This window comes from Melozone crissalis, unplaced genomic scaffold, assembly GCF_028551555.1.
Source record: "Melozone crissalis strain CALT ecotype California unplaced genomic scaffold, PUWL_Pcris_2 ptg000016l_1, whole genome shotgun sequence".
In the NCBI taxonomy this organism is placed as follows: Eukaryota; Metazoa; Chordata; class Aves; order Passeriformes; family Passerellidae; genus Melozone; species Melozone crissalis.
This window is the reverse complement of record NW_026535794.1, coordinates 44,265,760-44,287,177: the sequence shown is the minus strand read 5'-3', so window position 1 is coordinate 44,287,177 and position 21,418 is coordinate 44,265,760. Positions and strand designations below refer to the sequence as shown.

Genomic DNA, 21,418 nt, shown 5'->3' with positions numbered 1-21,418 from the left:
TAAATGTGCTGATTGATTCCCTGAGCAGGGAATTTGACTGTCTTGGGGACTCTCCTAGCTCTTCCTGAAGGAACTGAAGGAATTGACCAAGTTGTACATAGGTCATTTTAAGTCATCTGTAGAAATTGTTCCTGAATATGCAGGACTGGCCATGTAGGAAAGACTTTTCCACATATTTCAAGTAGCCATGGATCATGAGTAGGCTGGAGGGGTCATTCAAGTTGACAGGACAGCTGGATTATAGGAATTTAGCAGAATGACTGTGAGGAGTCTCAGACCACCCAGCTGATGGCACCATTGCAAGGATTGCAGCAGAGACTCACTCTGGGCAGTGATTGACTTCCTGTTTAAGAAATTCAGTTCCCCACAGAAGTGTTCATCTATGGACAATGTTGTGATAAATTAGGTTTTCTTGTACACGGTCTTGTGTGAATTTCTATGCTAAAGGAGTGTGGAACAGGACTGGGGAAGAAATACAACAACTCTCAGTACTGCTGTTCTTTAGGAAATTGTAATTCAATCATCTTTTATTCTAGAAGAGTTTGGAAGTTTCTGACAGAAAGAACACTACTCAAAAATGTAGATTTAAATGAGATTTTCTTTGGGAAAATGCCTGGCTTTCTGTCCCTATGTGAATGTTAATTTTCTGCAGATCTTTAGATAGTGCCAAAAGGAACTCTTTGCTGTTGACAGCTAGAGTGTGATTTTAATTTTAAACATACAGTAACCAAATAAAACACTTGGATGTTGAGTGGGTTGTGCATTTGTGGATGTAGATAACATGTCTTCTAGCACTCACTTGAGGTTTTTATTTTTATTTAAGGCTCGTGTTTTGGCAGTGCTGGACTGGGAACTTTCAACTACTGGTCATCCTTTGGCAGATTTAGCATATGCCACTCAATTCTACTTTTGGCCTACATCTATTAAGAACTTAGGTCAAGGCTCTGTCTTGGGTTTCAAAGACACCATAGGTATGAAACTAATCTTTTTCTTGAAACAAATCCTAGGCTTGGTTTCCATTTGAAATGTTGTAGGAGTTAAATGGTAAATTCACAAGCATATAGTTTGGCATTTGTAAAGAACTTTTCCATAATTTATTTTTTTTGTTGTAGCAAACATGCTGATAGTGAGGCTTTAGATACTTTTGTTCTATCAAGTTTCTGTCAAGCTTTGTCTTTGCTACAGCATGCTACTTCTGTAAAACCTTATTTTAGACCTTTCTAAGAGATAATGGAAGAAAAAATAAATGTAAATGTAAATATATAATTTTTTTTTTCAAAAAAAGCCATTTTCCCCCCCAGGTCTAATTTTTTGCCTGACTGGAGTGGAGGCAAAGGGCAGCAGGAAATGTTATGGTTATCTGAAATTCTGGCAATTCCTACTTCCTTTTGTCTCTCCATATCACAGTTATGTCATGAGAAATGAAACATCATATATTTACTATGTAAAAGAAATACCTCCTAAAGTTTAAAAACTGTACAAATGTTTGAAGAATAAAGTGGGGAAAAATCATAGAAAATTTTGAGTGTTCTAAAAAAAACCTGTTTTCTTTTTTTTTTTTTATTTTTGTAGAAACTCCTTCCTTTGAAGAACTTGTTTCCATTTACTGCCGCTGCCGGCGTATTTCCACTGCTTTACCCAACTTGAACTTTTTTCTTGCTTTGTCCTATTTTAAACTGGCAGGGATAGCCCAGGTAATACCCTCACATTTGCTGAAATGCCACATACCTTGTGTGTTTGTGGGTAGTTCATTTAGTCATGGGTAATAATTGTATGTCTATGCTGTTGTCGGTTGGCTTGAGGGACAGGCTGGGCTCATTTGCCATATCATGTGCACACATTTATCTTTTCTTTTTTATTTTTTACTTTTCCACTACTGTTTTTTGTCATTTGCCTTTTGTTTGGTTTAGCTGGGATATTGTTTTAACTCTTGTGCAGCAAACGTCTCAATTATATCAGATATGTACCAAAACCAATATTGGCATATATCAGTAAGATATGCTAATCCCAGTAAGATATCTTTTCCTTTTAAGACCATGTGCATTAAAGTGTTACTTTTATATTTGGAGAAATCACCTGTGTATTAAAGAAACAATTTTAAGTGCATAATTATAACATATATGGTTTTCTTTTGGTTTTAGGGTGTATATGCCAGGTATCTTATTGGAAATGCTTCTGCAGAGAATAGTCATGAATTTGCAAAGCTTGTGGAGCCTTTGGCACAAAGAGGATTAGAGCTCTCAAAAAGGTAAGAGTGGTCTAGATTACTGGTCAAAGGCAAGGCAAAGCTTTTCCAACATCTTCATTTATTTAAATGCCTAAGGCAGCTTATGTTATTATGAGGGAAAATCTGGTCTTGTTACTGCATGGAATGTTCTTCCCTAGGTCATCCTTCTGCAGCACACAGCACAGCACTTCTGGAGAGCTCTTCCATCAAAGCAGGAAAGGCCAAGAAATTTTGCGGAAGGTTAAGCAGTTCATGAAGCAGCACATTTATCCAGCTGAGAAGGTAAAAGCTTTTCCTCAACTTGTTTATAAAGGAACATTTTCTGACTAGATGTTATAAAAATGTAAAAATATGTATAGAAGTCATGTCTTCCTAATTAGTTTTTTTTCCCAAAAGAGCCTGATTTTCATGCAATAATGATTGTGGCATTGTAAAATATTATCAGAAATCATTATAGAGAGCGTTATTTCTTTTCAGGATTAAAATACATCATTAAAATGTTGTGTGCATTGTTAATTAAAGAGGTTTTTTAAACTTTTGAAGTCTAAAACCTTCTTTTTTAGAAAGAGTTACTTTTTAGAGGAAGTTGCCAGAAGACTTGTTAGACTAACAACCACCTAGAACTCTCAGATACTGAATTGAAAGACACCTATTTAAAAATAGAAACTGCTGATTTTAACCATATGAAGATGCATTTTTCCGTTTCTTGCTTTTTAGGCTGTGACAGAAAATGGGATTGCATAATGTGTCAGAATAGCCTCATTCCTGAATATATCTAATACCCATGAAAGTTTGAAATCAGATAATGAAATATACACGAAGTCTATAGTTAGTAGAAGGGAAAATTAGATGAAGTAGTTTACTTCATGTCCTAGGAAGGTTAGGAATTTCCACATAGAAAATTGGTTCAGCTTTTAACCTCGTGGAAGTACAGATGGCTTTTGATGCAGAATTTGTTATTTTGGCTTTTTGAATTATGTTTTTTTCCAAGTCAAGCAGAAAGGCAGAAAACATCTAAACATTTAATGAATACATCTACTTATCACAAGGAGGAGTCGAGGGCAGTAGCTCTTGATGTGCAAAGTTTCTTAGAAAGTATCTCTGTGACTAAGTTGGGATTGTAGTTTTGGATTGTCCAAGAAAGCCTTGCAATAATTAAAATATTTTCTTTAAAAAACAAATGAACCACAAAAAAACATGCAAGTTTTTCAGATGAGTTGTGTTGTGCTTGGATGTTATTTCTGGTAACGGGGGTTGTGAATCAGGACTTGTGAATTCTGCTTGGCCATTTGTCTTTATTGTGTCATTTTCAGAACTGGGCACTACTTTTATTCAGTTTATAACTAGGTTTGGGCCAGATTTGAAGTTCTGTGCCTCACTAAAACATGTTTGTGAAAATACTAAGATTGCTGAATTTAGAGGTTCACTTAAAACCATTGACTGGTGCTTGGAATGACTGCTTACATTATCTGTTAAGGAATTATTTTGACAGAAAGAGAAGATGCTTTTTTTTCCTCACAGTGAAGAAAAGATTAGCTGGGTTATGTGTCTGAATCTTAACTGTCAGGCTTTTATTTGTTGTTTTACTTTTGGGTTTGTGCCTCTTGTGTGTACTGTTGTCAGTAGGTGCTTTTATCTCCAGAAAATACTGACCTCCTAGGATACTATCTCCATCGCATGCTTTAAACAATCCCAAATAGTATTTAATGTACTGATTGGGGTCATCTGATATTTAAAGTCTTGCAGAATGAATGGATTGCCATTGAACTTCCAATGGTATATTTAATTTTATAATGCAGCCAACTATATAATGTAAACCTGTGTTGAATATTTTTTACTTGGTTCCTTGGGTCATAGATCTGGAAGAGATGTATTATTATTTGTGTTACATGTGTTCTTAATTTAAACAGCATCTTTTATTTACTTTCTCTAAGGAAATAATAAAATATTACACGGAACATAGAAATGCTGAGGACAAATGGAAGAAACCACCACTGCTGGAGAAACTGAAGGTATGGGATAACAAATATTTTTAGCACTCTAGCAGTAAAAGAGCACAGACACAGAGGATAAGAGTGATTGGTATATCCTGTCAGAGAATTTACTTTACATGGAAAGAAACAATGCGAGGAACAGTGAAAAGAAAGGAAGAGGGAAGTATGGAAAAAATGAGAAAACAAATGAGAGAGAAGAAAAACAAAATGAAGTCTGAGAGGGGTATATCTGACCTTTAAATCAAAGACTGAACCTGCAATTTCAGAATAGCTAGTGCAAAAACCATCAGATATATTGGACAGTAGGGTAGGCAGGAGCGAAGAAAATGTGTTGCAAAGCAGGATTTTTTTTTTTTATGACTTATTGCTGATGTTTTTTCTGTTGATTCTTGTGACAGGAACTGGCCAAAGCAGAAGGTCTGTGGAACCTTTTCCTCCCAGATATCAGTGGTCTCAGCCAGCTTGACTATGCCCTAATAGCTGAGGAGACAGGGAGATCCCTTATTGCTCCTGAGGTTTTCAACTGTCATGCACCAGGTTAGCAGCCCTGGTTTAATCCCAAAACTATGGCACTGGAGCATTAAAAAGTTGGGTATCTCACACCTTACAGGCTGTGTGTCTCGAGCAGTAATCATGACTGCTGATTTCTTACAGACACAGGAAACATGGAGGTCCTCCACATGTATGGCACTGAAGAGCAAAAGAAACAGTGGCTGGAGCCTCTCCTAGAAGGGAAGATTAGTTCTTGCTTCTGCATGACAGGTGAGTTTTTCTCCAGAAGAAAGTTAGAGCCAATTGGTTGAAACTTCATGTGGTGTATGCAGGGAAGAGTAGAAAACTGCAAGTTGTGTGTTACAGTGGACATTTCTGTACTAATTCAGTATCAGTGAATGTGTTTGAATATAAAATCACCTATGAGGTGTGAATGCAAACTGGAGCAGCCTTACTGCCTTTCCTGGTAGTTGCCAATTTTCATGGTTCCAGTAATTAGTATTTGCTTTCTATGTATTTTTGGCTTCCTTTTTGTACTAGTAAAATAAAATTTGTAGTACCAAACAGGTTTGCAGTAGAACTTACCCTTCCTTGTAGTGTGCTGTGGAGTTCTCTAGGCACACACAATTGGGTCTAAGTATGATTATTGTGATTAAAGTTGTGTGGTTTTGCAGTCTCTTAGATTTTTTTAAGACACGACTCAGAAATAACTTGCTTTATGTCCATAGCTCAGCATTGTATTTAGTTTTGCTCCTGAAAGCTTGTGGCATTCAGCATCTCTGGAAGGTAGCTTTTGGAACACGTGATGTCAAAATCTTGATCCTCCTGTTTTAAATGGAACTGAGAGAACTCAGCCTTGCAAACATTTACTTTGCAAATTCTGTTTCACTGTGTGAAGATAGATAGAAGAGGAGATAGATACTTTTGTTTTAAAGTAGATGGCCTATAAAAAGATGTAACAGTGAAAGGAGAGAGAGAGAATCTTTCCTATTCCAGAAAATCATTGATGACATTTTGCTGACAACTTCATGTAGTGTATTTCGTATACAACCACAAAATTATTTTCAATCTCTATTTTTGCTTGGGAAGAACCCAGGAGGAGAAAACAGGCTGAGGAGAAATATGACTGTTACCTATAAGTACAATAGAAGGATAAAGGATTTAAAAAGAGAAGGAAAGGAAGAAGGCTGATTGCAAAGGGTGGTCCAAGGCCAAGAACAAGTACATTTAAGCTGGCTGTGAATAACAGATTGTTGGAAAACAGGAATTCTTTTGACCACCAGCAGCGAGGGTCTTCAAAGAGTTTTTCTACTGGGAGCAAAACTTTTAATAGTGTATCCAGAGCCCTATATTTGTGAAGCTTGTATTACCTTTATATTTAATCTGGCGGTTTGTTTTTTTCCTTTGACACAGAACCTGATGTGGCTTCAAGTGATGCCACCAATATGCAATGCAGCATTGAGCGAGATGGGAACAGCTATGTGATCAATGGCAAGAAGTGGTGGAGCAGTGGTAAGTGTGGAAACCTAAATAAGAATGGCTAAGGTAGAATTTTTTTTAAGAACTATTGAAAAAAAAAAATTACTTTGCTCCATTTCTGAGATGAAAATTTGTCTTCTCTTGAGTAAAGGCAATAGAATGTAAAGCAGCAGAAGGAGCTGAATTGAGCTTTTGTTCTATGAACCAAAGTCCAAGATTCAAATCCAGTTTGGGGATTTGGGCCCTTTTTGGAACCTCTGAATTTTGTGCTCAGAGTGAATGCTGCTATTTTCTTTAAACATTACCTCTTTCTATCAGTTAAATTACATATTTATGGCCTTATTTTCCTGAAGCTGTCTTTGGCAGCTTGTGTGAGAGGCTTGAGAGAACCATATAGCTACAGTAAAACATGGCTGCTTTTAAAGTAGCCTGTGGTGCAGCTGGACCGACTATTAAAGGAGATTTCCTTATGTTATAATTCCCAGTAAAATCAATGCATTGTACTGTAAGTGGCAACTGTCCCTGATATTGTAGTACTGTTACTTTTTTTGCCAAAACATGTCACAGCAACTTGAAAGTCATCATTCCCTGGGAGTTTGGAATCCAAGTAAATAAACCAAGTTGTTAAACTGGAATGTTTCATTTATGTACATGATTATGACAGCTAGCTGCTGCTACATGCTTGTGCAATACTTGGAGTCACCAGAAGATAGATCTCTCTCTCTGTTCTACTCCTGTAAAACTGGCAGCAAAAAGAGGCATGGAATCTTGTCTCCTGACCTAAGAGTGTTGCTTAACTGCTGGCTTTTTAGCCTTTGCTCTTGGTCACTGTCTCCCAGCTATGCAATGCAGTCCCTGAGGAAGTAACTGAGAAAGTTTTAGGGGGTCACACACACACAAAATAATATTATGTGAATTATAAAAAAGAGAGTAAACATAAGACAGCATTATTTGGTTTGCCTTATTTTTAATAAATATGAAGAGTGCAGTCAGATTTGCATAAAGACAGATGCATAAAAGGCACTGCAATCCCAAGAAGTTCGAGAAACGTGTTCATTTGACTCTGTATTATTCTCTCTTTCTGCCTGGCTGGGAAAGAATTTTTTTGTTGTTGTTGGTTTTGGTTTTGGTTGGGGTTTTTTGACTTTTGGGACATTAAAACCTTGGATGTGTGGGAATCCCAGAAGCCTGGAAGTCTGGTCAGAATATCCCTCTGTATTTGTGACGGCAAGTCATAAATCACACATGCAAGGAGTCAGTTACTTCATGGAAGAAGTGGGGTTTCTTACTATGCTCTGCATGTGTATAGCAAGTCCAGTATGGCTTAAATAGGTCAGATTTATGGTGTATGTGCAGAAAACCTGTCAGGCACTTCTGACTTATCTGTTCACGCCCTAGTATTTCTCAAAACATTCTGGGCAGACATTCTGTAAGGTTTTGTAATCCAAACACGGAGAAGAGGCTCATGTCTTGTTTATGCTACTGTTGTTTCTTGTCTGTCATTTTAGAGCTTTTTGTTCCAGTCCATAATTGTGTAACTAGGAACAGTATCTAAAAATGAGAGATTCTTGCTGGCTTTTCTAATCTGTAGATGAGACATTTTGTCAGTGCGCACAGGATGTTTGAAGACAAGGACAGAATGCTGTAACACCACTGCTTCATTTTGAAAGCTAAGCTAGCTTGCCAGTATGTTTGAAATGCTTCCAGTGACTCATGGAAAACTGCTGTTTCCCTGGAACCCCTCCCAACACTGTGGCAGGGGATGGCCTTGGTACCTCTCTTTGTAAAAATTGTAAATCCATGAGCTCCATATGGAATGGGAAGCTCTTTCTTTTATCAAGCAAGGCCTCTCCCATTTGCTGGTTGGTAAATGCCTGTGATGAGAGATGTCAGTACCTACTAAAATAAAACAAAAATAAAGATAAGAAAAAACAAAAGCCAGTGCACTTTTTCTATTCTTTGATTTTATTATATCTTCATATATTTTAGCAGATGCAGTTATTGCAGTGCTTGATTAATTTTAACAATTCTAAATAAAAATTCCAGACCTTGTATCTGATGATTACCTGAAATTTTTATTACATTTATAAAAATCTAGAGTATGACAGCCACCCTTCAAGCACTGGTTGAAGCTTAGGGTGAGCAGAAAAGAAGAGATGAAAGATCATTTTTCCTGTAGTTATAGAAAAGGAGTTGCTGGAGTGTTTTTGTGGAGGATGTTGCTGCTGCTATATATTTGTAGAAACATAGGGAATGGCTTTTCCCCCCTCTTTCTCCCTCTCAATTCTCAGCCATAAGCTTATGCTTCATTTCAATCTGCAAGGTTATCTATGGAATGATAGTTGAGTTGAGAAATGGAGCTGAACTGTTAGGCAAATGTTCTAAAGTTTTATAAAATAGTTGGAGAAACACAAGATTATTAACTTCTGGTACAAAGGTTCCTTTTATTTAATTGGTGACCTTTTTTTCCTCTGTTTTAATCACATACTTAGATGTGTACAGGTTGTTCATTACATAGTTGCTTAATTGCCTAGTACTGTGACACTTGGAAATTTAAATTTTGGGGGTGCTTTTAGGTGTTTGGGTTTTGTTGTGGTGCTTTTTTTTTGTTTGAGTTCTTTGATGTTGTTGTTTAGTAAATATCTTGGGTTGTTTGTAGGGGTTTCAGTATTCAGTTCTTGCTTGATTCCAATAAACATGTTCCACTTGAAAGTGCTTTGTGATGTCTTGGCAGGTTCAGAAATTCATCTGAAAGCTGACTTGCAGAGAAGCAGCTCTAGAAGCAATACCCCCTGGAATTAGTAAACAATTCCCTTGGTTATGTAAGATGGTGGAAGCAATGGAGGGCCTATATAGTGAAACTGACTGTTTCTTCAGTAGGGTCTTCATAATTCATAGAAATTTCTTCAGGTCTTCCATTCTGCCTCTGCCTTCTCCAGTACCCGTAATTTTTTGCAATTTTCATGATGTGCATTTTGAAAGAGGCGCCCAGCAAGGCGTAGAGGAGGGGGTTAAGGCAGGCGTGGAACAGAGCGATGCTCTTGGTGACCTGGAGTGCCACATCCATGGTTTTACTGGCCTGGCAGTCTGTCACCAACATGTAGATGATGTCTATGGCTCGCCACAGCTTCACAATGTTGTAGGGTAGCTGGGTGACAATGAAAGTAGCCACTACTGCCAGCAGCACCTTGAAAGGCCTGGACTTCTTAACATTTGCAGACCTAAAGATTGCCCGAGCAGTGGCAGAATAGCAGATCAGCATTACTAGGAAAGGAAGCAGGAATTCCAGGATAATTTCCAGGATTTGAATGGTTGATTTTAAGAGTGTTTCCATGTTCATTGGAAATATGGGAAGGCATTCGTTCCTCTCATTGTGTGTCTTGACTTGATTAAATATCAGCTCTGGGATACTGAGGAAAGTGGCAGCCAGCCAGACACAGAGGCAGGTAACAGTGCAGTGTTTGCCCACTCTTCTATGGCCCTGGGATTCAGAAGTGGCCCTGTACCTATCCACACTGATACAGGCCAGGAACAGCATGCCGGAGCTGAAATTCATGGTGTACAGAGAAGAAGTGAGCTTGCACATGGGGTTTCCAAGTTCCCATCCCTGCACTGCATTTGCAGCCCAGAAGGGGAGGGTGAAGAGCAGGAGCAGATCAGCGATGGCAAGGTGCATGATGTACACATCTGTCTTGGTCTTGGGTTTCTTGCAGTAGGCATAAATTGCAATCACTAGTGAGTTTCCAGCCACTCCAACTGTGAAAGCCAGTGCATAGAACACTGGGAGGAATAGTTTTCTGAAATTTCTCACATCACTTTTTTCACAGAGAAGCTCATAGGTATTGTAATCTATAAGAGGGTTGAGGTCATCCTCCTCATCGTCAATCCAGTAATCTGTTGAGTTATTCATGTCTCAGACCGTGGCAAAGCTACAAGACACAAAAAAGTGGGGAGAAGGGAGCACCAAAGGAATAATATTGGGTTTAAGTTCTAAAATTTCTGTTGAAGCCTAAAACCCTTCCTCAGGGCTGCTTATACATCTCAAATTTAAGGAACTTGGATATTCAGAATACATTTGTGAATAATCAAAGTGAAGCTAGACAGTAACTGAGGCAGAGCAGACCATCTCAAGTTCTCACATGAAATAGGGTAACTGAGGACATCAGTGTGGGCAATACTTGTAAAATGGATTCAATTGAAATGCTTTCCTTAACCTTAGCATTTGAGGTTGTATAATGCCTGGAGTGCCCCTCACTGATTTCTGCATTTGAGTCAAGGAGCCATCATTGCTTTAACTGCTCCAACTGTGTTATGTTTGACAAAATTCCATTGCATATAACTCTGTACCTCTGTGGGGTTGGAATTATACCTTCCCCTCTCCAGCCTATGCAAAGCAAAGCAATACCAGCTGAAGGCTGTAAATACACAGTCCAGGTGTATAAGGAATACAAGCAGATTAGAGCTGAGGCAAGCAGGTGTCTGCTGTCATAAATTCTGACAAATTTTGGATATGAGTATAGTACAAGGAGAATGTTTTTGTTTGTTTCTTACTGTACATGCCCATTACAGAAAGCACAGCAGGGAGTCTGTTGCTGAACAGCAGCAGAACAAGCTTAATTTAGTCTCTATCCCACACAGCAAGCCATGCCCACGTGGAACTTCTTACAGGAGCAGATTGCTGTGGGTACACTGCATCTTACAGCTGGAGCTTCTCAGGATGTTATGACAGAAAGGAATTTTATTTCCAAATATACAAACTACCCACAAGTACCCAAACAGCTCAGAAACTGTTGGTTTTTGAAGTATGATCTCATGATGGATTTACTCTGTAAACACTGAGGCTGGCTTCTTACTGCCAGCTTAGGGTTGAAGTTTAAGCATTTATATCTTCAGATTAGGTCTTAAGCAAGTTTGTGTCCTGCATTATTTTCTTCTTTTCCTGTAACTGTGTTCATTGACTAATGTGCTGAAATTTTGTCTGTTGTAAAATACAGTCCTGCAGTACCCTGTTTCCTTGAAATAAATGGGACTAAGGTTCTTAGCAGCAGTAGCAAAAATCAGCTGAGAATGAAAAACATGTTCCCCTTTTGGCATCATAGCAGTGTTTAGAATTTGAGGTCAATGTTGCTGAAAGCAGATTGTTATCTGATATTCTGTCCCAGAGCTACAATTTGGCTCTTTCAAGCCTGAAAGAAAAATGCAAATACCATTTCTGCATTCTTAGACAATTGTTTAAATGAAGTTTAAGTGAATATTTAAACTCCTGAAGATTTTTAATATATCTATCTACTATGAAAAAATAAGTTACTGATTGATCTCATAATAAGGGGTGCAAACCAATTAAATAGAGAGAAATGGAGGAATGAATTTTTTTTGTTTGATTTTTTTCAGTGATTCCCTTAGCCAGATTTTTAAAGTGTATTAGTTTAATATTAACTATTTGTTTGGCTCCATCTTTAATGACTTTGAAATGTTAACAGAATAGTACAAAACACTTTCCATCAAACTTTAAAAAAGGATTATTCCTTTTTAAGTCTTGCAATTTCTTCTTTATTGTTATCTTTATTGTCATCTTTAATGAGATGTGCAGAATGGAAAAGTACAGTCACTCTACTTAATACTTTGGCAAAGGGATGTCTGTTCCATGCCTAACAAGCTGTGTTAGCAGGATTTTCCAGCAGCAGTAATCTTTTGCAGCTTTTTTGTACTTTGAGGAAAGATTTAGTTATCAGCAGCAAAATAACCTTTATTTTATTAATTTTTTTAGTAGAAGAGAAACTGCAGCAAGAAGAGTTTAATCCATTTAGCTGAGATTTGAGGAAAATTAGAAGTTAAATGAAAATATTTTTCTTGTGGTCTTAAAACACTTAATACAGAACCCATCAAGGAATACTTAATCAAATTGTATCACTGGCAAATTTACTTGAAAGCAAACCAGTAAACATTTCAGGGCAAACTTTAAAAAGTCTGTGTATGACAAAGCAGTTTGGCTGTGACTCTGTGCTCTGCTGCCTGATAAGATTTGCCTGCCCTGAGTTCATGACAGAAACAAAGTTATCTGGAATGCTACATTGACATTTCTCCTTAGAAGCACAGTTACGTTTTGGCTCCCCTGCCTGCTCGGGTTTGTCTTTCCTGGCTTTGCTGTCTCTCAGGCACACGAGCGTGTGCCCATTGCAGACAGCCAAGCAGCCCTGTGGGAGTCGGGCACTGAAGAGTGGTGGGAAAGCTTAGTTTAGTCTCCATCCCACACAGGGAGCCATGCCCACCTGGAATTGCTTACAGGAGCAGATTGCTGTGGGCACACTGCATCTTCCAGCTGGAGCTTCTCAGAATGATATGACAGAAAGGAATTTTATCATGTGCAAACTGCCCACAAGTACCCAAACAGCTCAGAAGCTGCTGGTTTTTCAAGTAGCTTTCTATTATACTAATAAATATATTAAATCTGCAACTGCATGCTTTCTTGCAGAATTGTTTCAGCCTTCCAGTCAGATAAAAATTCAGTGTTTCTGTGTATTTAAACTTCATGTAGGATTGTATGAATGATGGTGAATTAGGTTAATATCCCTAGTTTTAACAGACAGATTTTTTTTCCTCTGATAAATTAAGCAGTATTCTGTCCTGCTACTGAGGAAATCTGATTTTGATACTGGAAAGGAGATGTGCCTTAGTGAAATGATAGATCTCTGTAAAGCCTACTTAACTAAGAGTTAATGTATGCAAAGAAAATATCATCCAATATACAGAGCAGTAAGAATTAAAACAAAACTAACCTTTTGTCAGCAGATGAGTAGCAGGTACTGCAGTTGAGATGTGCCTCAGTGAAGTGATCTGAATTGCTCTGACACATTGCATTTTGTCTTCAAACACCACACCCTCATGTGGAAGTCCGTTGCACTTTCATTTTGACTTGACAGTTAAAAAAAAAACTTTTAAAAATTGTGCTTTCCTGGAGACTCTTCTTGTGTTGAACATGTACACTTCCTACATTCCTTCCTGTTCCAACAAACTGTGACTGCTCTTTGGAAGGTCAGGACGCTCTTAACTGCTTCTCTTTGTTGTTTGTGGTTTTATTCCTGGAAGTCCAAATGTTTAATACATCATCGAGAGGCTTTTATCAAACAACACATTAAAAAGGTGAAAAGGATGGAAAGGAGGTGCATCTGGGGCTGAGTTACTGGCCCAGACACCACAGGGAGTCACTCCATTCTTTCCTCAGGGCAGTACTGTGCTTTTGATGGCTGATTGTGTAAGGTTTAAAGGGATCCTTACATCCCCTCCTTACATAACTTCTTAGGGGATACAATAGAAAGATGAGTTGATTTTTGTGAGGTGGGGAAAGGGGTTCTTTCAGTGTGTGAAACCAGAAAGATGCTAAGGAAAATATGTGAATTGTCAACCAGAGTACAAGCAGATATTCCTGCATCCTGGGGGAGAGTTCTCAGGGGCTTGAATGTTGCCAGTCAATCTCATAATCAAATTAGTGACCTGTTTGAATTATCCTGGATCAGATAACAATCTAATGAGCTTCAGTAAATGCAATATTGAAGCCCAGCAACACAGAGAGATATTAAGGAGACCAGAGGTCAGATTTTGGGCGTTTATGGCACACTGGTGCACCTGCCATGACTGGATTAACCTTCTGTCTGTGCTTCAATTATTTTGAAATATGTGAAAGGAAAGATTCTTAAAAATGGGCAGCTAAGAATGTAATGGACAGATGTTTTCCACATCCTATATTTTGTTTCAGAATGACAAAGTAAAATGGGCTAGGAGAGGAATTGCAGCCTAGAGGAAGAGTGCCACAATATTTGTGCATATTTCTGCAATGTTTTCATCTTGAGTTATCACAGTACTTCACTGGTGCTCTTCACAGTGGCAGAAAAGATGCTTGAGCTCCTTCCCAGCCATCTCCTCACAGGTCATGTCATGGCTTTGAGGCCTGAGCTCTGTCTCTTTAAAAAAACAAATGAGATTTTCAGTTCTGAATAGGCTTTGTCTGAATAGGGTCTCCAACAAGACTGAATAATCAGGCTAGAGCTGAGAATGCTGTCAGGGAATTGTGTGTTGCCTGCAGAAGTGCCCAAGAGGTTCTGTGGGCAGGCTGTAGGAAGGCAGTTCATGTGAATCCTCCCTTGCTTATTGCAGTTGCTCAGCTCCTTGTAACCTTTCAGGGGTGCAGGGAAGACAGATCCCTCCAGTCAGAGTAAAGAAGCAATATTATCATGTGTGTATTTCAGTAGGGTCAAAAATAACAAAAATTAGGAAGTAGGAGTGAATACAAAATAGATTTTGAGTAAAAACACTTGTGGCTATGTGAAAGTGGCATGAAGGCAAGGAAAAGACTATTCCTAAGCTGAGCAGCTGCTCTCACTGGCACCACCAGAGCCTGTGAGCTCCAGCAGCCACATTCAGTGGCAGGACTGCAAAGCCCTTGAGCTGCACAGCCCCAGCATTGCCTGTTTGCTTGCAGCTACAGCTGTGGGCTTTGCCCTCCATGAACCAGCTGCCTGCACTGTTATCTGGAGAAGATGAGATAAAACTGTGGAATACAACATGCTGGTGGAGAGAAATTACTGCAGGCTCTTGGTGGGATGTGCCTGTGTGTGTCCCTTTTCTCCATCAGGAGACTCCCATGTTCCAACCATCAGTACCATGCTGCCATCCACATCCTTGTAGGACCAACATCTCAAGGGTGTTGGTCCTACAAGACCAGTTTCTTCTTGTAGGAGAGGCCAGAACTCTCCTACAAGAAGAACAGGAGGCTGACAGGTCTGTAAGCACCCACAGACCCCTGACCTTTAGCAGAGAGAAGTAACCTGCTGGGCTGAGGGGTGCAGCAGCCAGTGTGGCAAAAACCATAGGTATTCAGCATTCAGGCAGTAGTTCATCTGGCCTTAGTCATCTTAGACAGGAAATTGAAGACTGAACACTGAAAAATAAATAGATTGTAAGAATTAAAGTGCTACTGGCTTCTAAGAACAGACTTTATGGCAGATTCCTCAAGTACAGGTGGTGCTCAAAGGTTGCCACATTTAGTAGTCTCTCCACCAGAAAGAACCTCTATAAGTTGATTGTGTGAAGATCAGTAAACTTAAGCATGTTGTACCCCTGATAGCAAAGATTAGGCTTCTAATAGGATTGTGATCAACACTCTAAGCACAAGTTAAAATACTATCTTTGCCTCACTATGTGAGTGCCATGAAGAGTTCAAAAGTATAAGAAGTTAGTTAAACCAAAGATGTTTGCCAGTTTAGCAGCACTGTGGTCTAAACGTTTTGGTTTGTGCAGTCATATACATTGAAAACTTTATTGAAAGCTCATCAATATGGTTAAAATTGACCCCCTGAAACATCTAGTGTTTCTTCAATTGTGAGTTTTCTTGCAAAGCTACTTCTAACTCCTACCAAAATAACAGGCTTCTCTCACTCTTGCCCTCCATCCTCCAGCAACATCTCTGAATTCTCTAAGTGAGGTGAAAATGTCATTTACAAAAGAGATGTTTATTCCATCCAGGCTGTTTGCATTCCCTCCAAAGCACTGGAGTTTTTCAGAGTCTTGCATTAGAACTTTTTTTCTGGGTCTTTTATGGGTCAAAGTGACATAAAATTTATTTTAGTTTTTCAGGATTTCAGACTCTAAGGAGTGGAAGGGCCAGGAATCTGCCATCCATTGCTGTGCTTAGATAGGAAATTGGAGAGTATTCATTTGCCTTCCAGAGATGTGTACAAATGATTTAGAACATCTAACCAGATGTCCAGCTCTTAGTGAACTCCTCACTGAGTTCAACATGAAAGCTTCTTCTGAGGTTTTGTGAGTTTTTTGGGGTTTTTTTTTTCATGGTTAAATGATTAAATGACATGGTTAAATTTGCCCTTGTTTTGAAGCAGGGATGTGGCTTGAGGATTATTTACAAAACAGTTTTTCAGGCGTTTCCAGAAGGTCAAAACATATTTTGTTGTAAACCTCACTTGAACATAGGTCTGTTTTAGAAAATAGCACTTGTGCAATTCTTTACCTTCTGTGGAAAAGGAGAAGAGTCAAATACCCCTTGTGCAGGGGTGACATTTCCCTGTGCAGGGTAGTACCCTGCAAAGTACATGTTGGGTCATTTGGGGCTGATCAGCTACTTTTGGTTGCATTTGCCCAAATGAGCCAAGTGTTTGGGATCCAGTCTGGTAATTTTTTTTGCCAAGTTGATTTATGCCCCTGGCCAAAGCTTTTCACTGGAATTTTTAGCTTGTTGGCTTTGTACAGCTTGTGGGCCACTCTTTAGGCCCTCTCTGGAAATAATGGCTGAATACCATATTGCAGAAGAGGAAAGTAAACATCTGGCAGTCTGGCCCTCCAAACAGGCAGTGTTTATCACAATTAAATAAATCTCTCTCCCACTTCCTGGCCATCAAAGTGGCTGCTTGTAGGAGGAAGTGGCTCAGCTCAAAGCCAGGTGGTTGTATTGTCCAGACCAGAGTCTCCCAAGCCTTGTGAGAACAGCTGCCAGAGAAGTCATGAAGTTGTATTTGCTTCTAACCTCAGAACAAAGCCAAGCTGCTACAGATCAAGCCTTGAATTGAATCTCTACAAAGCTAGTCATCTGCACAAAAAAAATTACTGATTGCTACACCCATTGGGTATTTTCCCTAGCTGTGTTGTTTGTGGGAGGCTTTGAAAGGAATGAGAGCATGCTTTGGTACTAAGAAACCTTTGAAGAAAAAGACAGGGAGGATTAAGGATCATAGAAATGTTATTTTAATCAATAGTAGAATCTTCTTCAGGACTAGTACATTAAAGTGCTGTCTTTTTGCTACAGAGGCTTAATAAATCTGTGCATAAAAACAAACATCTCAAATAATGTTATCAATTACTTAAAATGCTAGCAGGCTATTTTCAGGTGACAATTTTCACTCAGATCTTTCTTCAAAGTGCAACCTAAAATCGTTTGTGTAAAGGGAGAGAAGTCCTGCATTCCAGAAAAGTTATGCTGAAGCAGTAGCAAAGTTATCATGGTAACCCTTTGATAGCCTTATCTGCATAATTTGGTTATAATGTGGTTGGTGTTTCATTCCCACATAGACCCTCCAGTCTTTATGGGTTGAAGAAGTTTTTTAGAAGTTTTACTTTTGAAACGGCAGCATGTCACCTTGATAGATGGGCTGTTGTATCACACTTATTTGCTCAGCAGTAATGGAGACTGAATCACATTCCAGTAATCAGATTCCATTTCAAGTACCTTCTTGTTCTCTTTTCATAGGAATAGGTGATTAGGAATCATAGGAATAGGACCTGGAGGGTTTGGATATTTGGCTTTTCATGTTCCCCTTGCCACAAGTCAGCTCCCTTTTACATGTTAACTACTAATGTGTATTTTGTTCTGGTGTGCTACTCAGAATATAAACACAGGGGTAGATTGCATTTCCTGCCTCACAAAAGGAAGGCAGTAGAGTTTCTTGTTATGAAACTTAATTTCATTCTACATTGAGATTTTATACTAAAAACAATTTTTGTGTTTGCCACTTTTTTTAAGGTGCTGGGAACCCGAATTGCAAAGTTGCAATTGTAATGGGCAAAACCAAAAACTCATCAGCATCCAGGTAAGAATTCCTAGGAGACTCAGAATCCTCTAAAACTTGTTCCCTGGAGGAGTTGCTGCTTGCAAAAATTTTGTTAAGTGAAATGCCATTAGTTGCCTTTACCAGTTGGATTGCTCCTAAATTAGAAGGATGTTTTAAACCTCAGCACCTGTCTATTGTAGCCTGAGTTCCTGTTTTGCTGTCAGATGCTGTTGACTGAGTCCTCCCAACCTTTCCACTGTTACCATCTTTCATTGGCATGCTTCCCACCTCTCTCCATTGCACCAGCAATGCAGCAGTGTTTGTGCAGCTGTGTGTTGAACTGGATCAGGAAATTTTGGGGGCTTCACTAGCTTTATCTTGGTCACGTAAATTTTAGTCTGCATCAGTTGTTTAGTCTGCATCAATAAACAACAACTCTGGCTTACAATTTATTTTCTGACTGTAGTGTATAAAACAATTAACACCAGGAAGAATTTAATAATAATAATGCTCATATAATAAAAGCAAAACTTTTCAGAGCTTTCCTGATCAGAATGGGCACAAATGGCACATCAGAGACCTGAAGTTACTGATTAAGTTTTCCACAAAGTTATCTGTAGATACAGAAAGTTAAGTCTGAAACATGGGGTGTTGGTAAGGTGATCCTGTGTAAGCGGAGAGTATTGCACATCTTAAATCAGATATACTCATTTTATTCCTGTATGTGTAAATAGGATCCTTACCTCTTCTTCTTTGACACAAACACATTGAACTCGTTACCAAACTAGAATTGCAAGCTTTTGCAAAAATTTATACAAGTAATGAATGAAATGCTCCATGTCTGGTGCTATTAATATCACACAGCTTGTAATGCAAAAGAATTGTGACATTTATATCTAAGATGGATTTTAGCCCAAATTCCATGGATAATCTGAAGTTTTTAGGTTTGGCTAGGTTTCAACAAGAAGCAATCAGTAACTTGCACACAGCACCCAGGAAGGTTTGGCTGGAAGTTATACAGACAGTGGCATCTGTTGAGCTCTTAGAAGCTGAAGAGAATTTAATGGAGGGGATCATGTGACACTCCACTTGCTAGAACTGGAGATTGAATTTAGAGACCTGGGGCATCACCTCCAGTTCTGTGTGACTAAAACCTAAATATTCTGAAGGAATGTAAACATGGGGATGGATTTCTCATTCCTAAGCCAGTTAGGCAAGCCAAGATGATGATTCTGATAAACTGATTTTGAGAACAAAACAGAAAGGTAGAGGGGGAGGAACTGATTGGGTGATACAGAACTGTGTGCACAGAAGTGACAGCCGCAGCAACAGGAGTTTCTCAGTCATGGTGCTTTAGGTGCCACTAAAACATTTTCACTTGTTGACTGGTGGGTCAAGAAGGGTTGAAGCCACACTGTGTGGGCAGAATGGTGCAGGTGGTACAGATAAATCTCAGCACTGACTTTATGCGAGTCCTAATTTAAGGAAGGAAAATTAAAAAAGCAGAAGGGGCAGACAGAAGGGAGGCTCAGAGGTAACTGTGCTTTTTGTCTTGATCAGGTACAACCAGCACAGTATGGTTATTGTTCCCATGGACACCCCAGGGCTGAAGCTGATAAGACCTCTCTCAGTGTTTGGCTACATGGGTAGGTGATCATATTTATCAGCTATATGTGTTTTAATTTATTAGCAGGCTCAGAAGCTGCAGTTATACTAATAAATATTGTGTATGAAATAAATCAGTAAAATGGATATATAGAAGAAGGCTTAGGAACTGGAGGCCTGTATTTTCATTCTCCTTCATTTTAGCCTGCTGTTGTGTTTTCTAACTTTGTAGATGAGATCCATGGAGGACATTTTGAGATACACTTCAATGATGTGCGAGTACCTGTCTCCAATATAATACTGGGTGAGTTTCAGCACTGATTTATTTTTAATGCATACAACAATGAACCAAGCTTTATGAGACAGTGGTTTGTGTCATGAATCACCATTAGTTATTTTAAACAGCTCTGGTCAGTTGAGGGAGCCCAATCTTCCTTTAGCAGCCTTCCTGCTGTTTGAATGTACCTTAGAGCAGAAGGAAGAAGGGCAGCTCTGGCTGTCATGCAAGTATCATTGCCTTGAGGTAGAGCAAAGCAAAGCCTTTAAGTGCTGTTTTTCCCCCAAAACCAGCTCTTGCAGACTTTACAGACTTTTAGAAAGAATGTTGTGCTGCACTCCATGGCCGGTACTTGGCAGAACTGAAAAAGAAATAACAAGCAGGCCACCACTGTGGTCCCCTGCAGGGAGAACTCTGCTCTCTCACTTGGTGGAGATGCTGATTTCTTCTATTTCCCCTCTGCTTCTTTTATTTTGCTATGGGGTCCCTTCTGCTTGGAGCCTTGGACCCTTCCAGGAGGCAGTTTGCAGAGCCTGTTTTTCTTTCCAACCAGGTGAGGGCAGGGGGTTTGAGATCGCCCAGGGCCGGCTGGGGCCGGGCCGGATCCATCACTGCATGCGGTCCCTGGGCGCGGCCGAGGCCGCTCTGGAGATCCTGTGCCAGCGCGCAGCTCAGCGCCAGACCTTCGGCAAGAAACTCTATCAGCACGTAAGCACCTTCCTTCTCTGGCCCTGGGCACACACTGCACACACTGACCTTTGTTCTGCCCAGCACAGCCTTGTGGCTCTGATATGGACATGGCAGCAGCTGTGCCCTAACATTGAATTCCTATTCATAAACCTTTGGGTGGCAAAGGGAAAAAAAGACAAACCATATTGCAAGGCTCCCATTTTTCACCATAACCTACAGGATCTTTTTCTTTTTTTTTTCCCCTTTGCAATGTGCAATGAATTAGATACCCTTTGCTGGATTTGAATGTGGATTTTTTCACTGTGTGTTGTTCTCTGCTTTTCCTGATCAATTTGGACAGGTATTTTTTTAGGCAGGCAGTTCATGCTTCTGTTACAATATGAATTCACCATTTTTGTGTATCCATTCTGTCACCTGGCTGTCTCCATTCAGAACCACTGGAGACACTTAGGGGTCTAAATTTCACTGAAAATGTTACTTCTTTGATCAAATATTTGTAGCTGCTTATGAAAGTACAGACCATATGAAGGGAAGGTTGGAGATCCTTGCTCTTATCTTGCTCAGGATTGAAATACTTTTTCATGAGCAAGAGCTTGCTAAAATAATGTTAGTCTGCTTTGTATAAGAACCATCAGAGTTTGGTAGTTTGCCTGTCATATTTAAAGTGTTCTTTAATCTTTCCCAACAGCTAGGATAGCTTTATTGGAAAAAACAAGTAAAAGCAATGGAAAGAGGAAATTGAATTAGCATCTGGCCCAGATTGTAGCAAATTGTTTGTGCAGATCCAGAGGGAGCAACTTTACATGTCTGTATTTCCAGTCATATAATTTCCCAACTTCCCTTCACCACCGTAACCTAGAATGAGAAGAGGTGCATGAGGCTCACTCTGGCTCTCAGAAGCTGGCTGAAGTAACAGTGATGTTTGATGAAGCCACAGGCCTCACCTGCAGGCAGCTGCTGAGCCCATGCAGGTCCTTCACTGTGAGGATGGCTAAGACAAGGTGAGGCTGGTGGCTTCCCTGAGTAGCAGTGTGCCTGCCCCCAGCCAGGCCATCATTTATGACCCCAGGAGCTGCTGACTGAAGAGAACTGAACACCC

The 21,418-nt window shown here is 39.5% G+C and overlaps 2 protein-coding genes across 2 annotated transcripts in view; one reads left to right on the top strand and one right to left on the bottom strand.

Annotated features, from left to right (window-relative positions):
• The window catches only part of ACAD11 (acyl-CoA dehydrogenase family member 11), a 29,113-nt gene that overhangs the window by 5,500 nt on the left and 2,195 nt on the right, over window positions 1–21,418 (top strand). The window contains exons 6-17 of the mRNA XM_054273866.1: window positions 824–971; window positions 1,573–1,694; window positions 2,142–2,248; window positions 2,386–2,509; window positions 4,162–4,239; window positions 4,620–4,758; window positions 4,876–4,983; window positions 6,127–6,225; window positions 17,720–17,786; window positions 19,308–19,393; window positions 19,585–19,656; window positions 20,183–20,337. Coding sequence (XP_054129841.1) covers window positions 824–971; window positions 1,573–1,694; window positions 2,142–2,248; window positions 2,386–2,509; window positions 4,162–4,239; window positions 4,620–4,758; window positions 4,876–4,983; window positions 6,127–6,225; window positions 17,720–17,786; window positions 19,308–19,393; window positions 19,585–19,656; window positions 20,183–20,337 — 1,305 coding nt within the window. The remainder of the gene's footprint in view (window positions 1–823; window positions 972–1,572; window positions 1,695–2,141; window positions 2,249–2,385; window positions 2,510–4,161; window positions 4,240–4,619; window positions 4,759–4,875; window positions 4,984–6,126; window positions 6,226–17,719; window positions 17,787–19,307; window positions 19,394–19,584; window positions 19,657–20,182; window positions 20,338–21,418) is intronic.
• Window positions 8,154–10,102, bottom strand: ACKR4 (atypical chemokine receptor 4). Its single transcript, XM_054273869.1, has one exon. The coding sequence runs from the start codon at window positions 10,100–10,102 to the stop codon at window positions 9,041–9,043; it is 1,062 nt and encodes a 353-aa protein (XP_054129844.1). The 3' UTR covers window positions 8,154–9,040.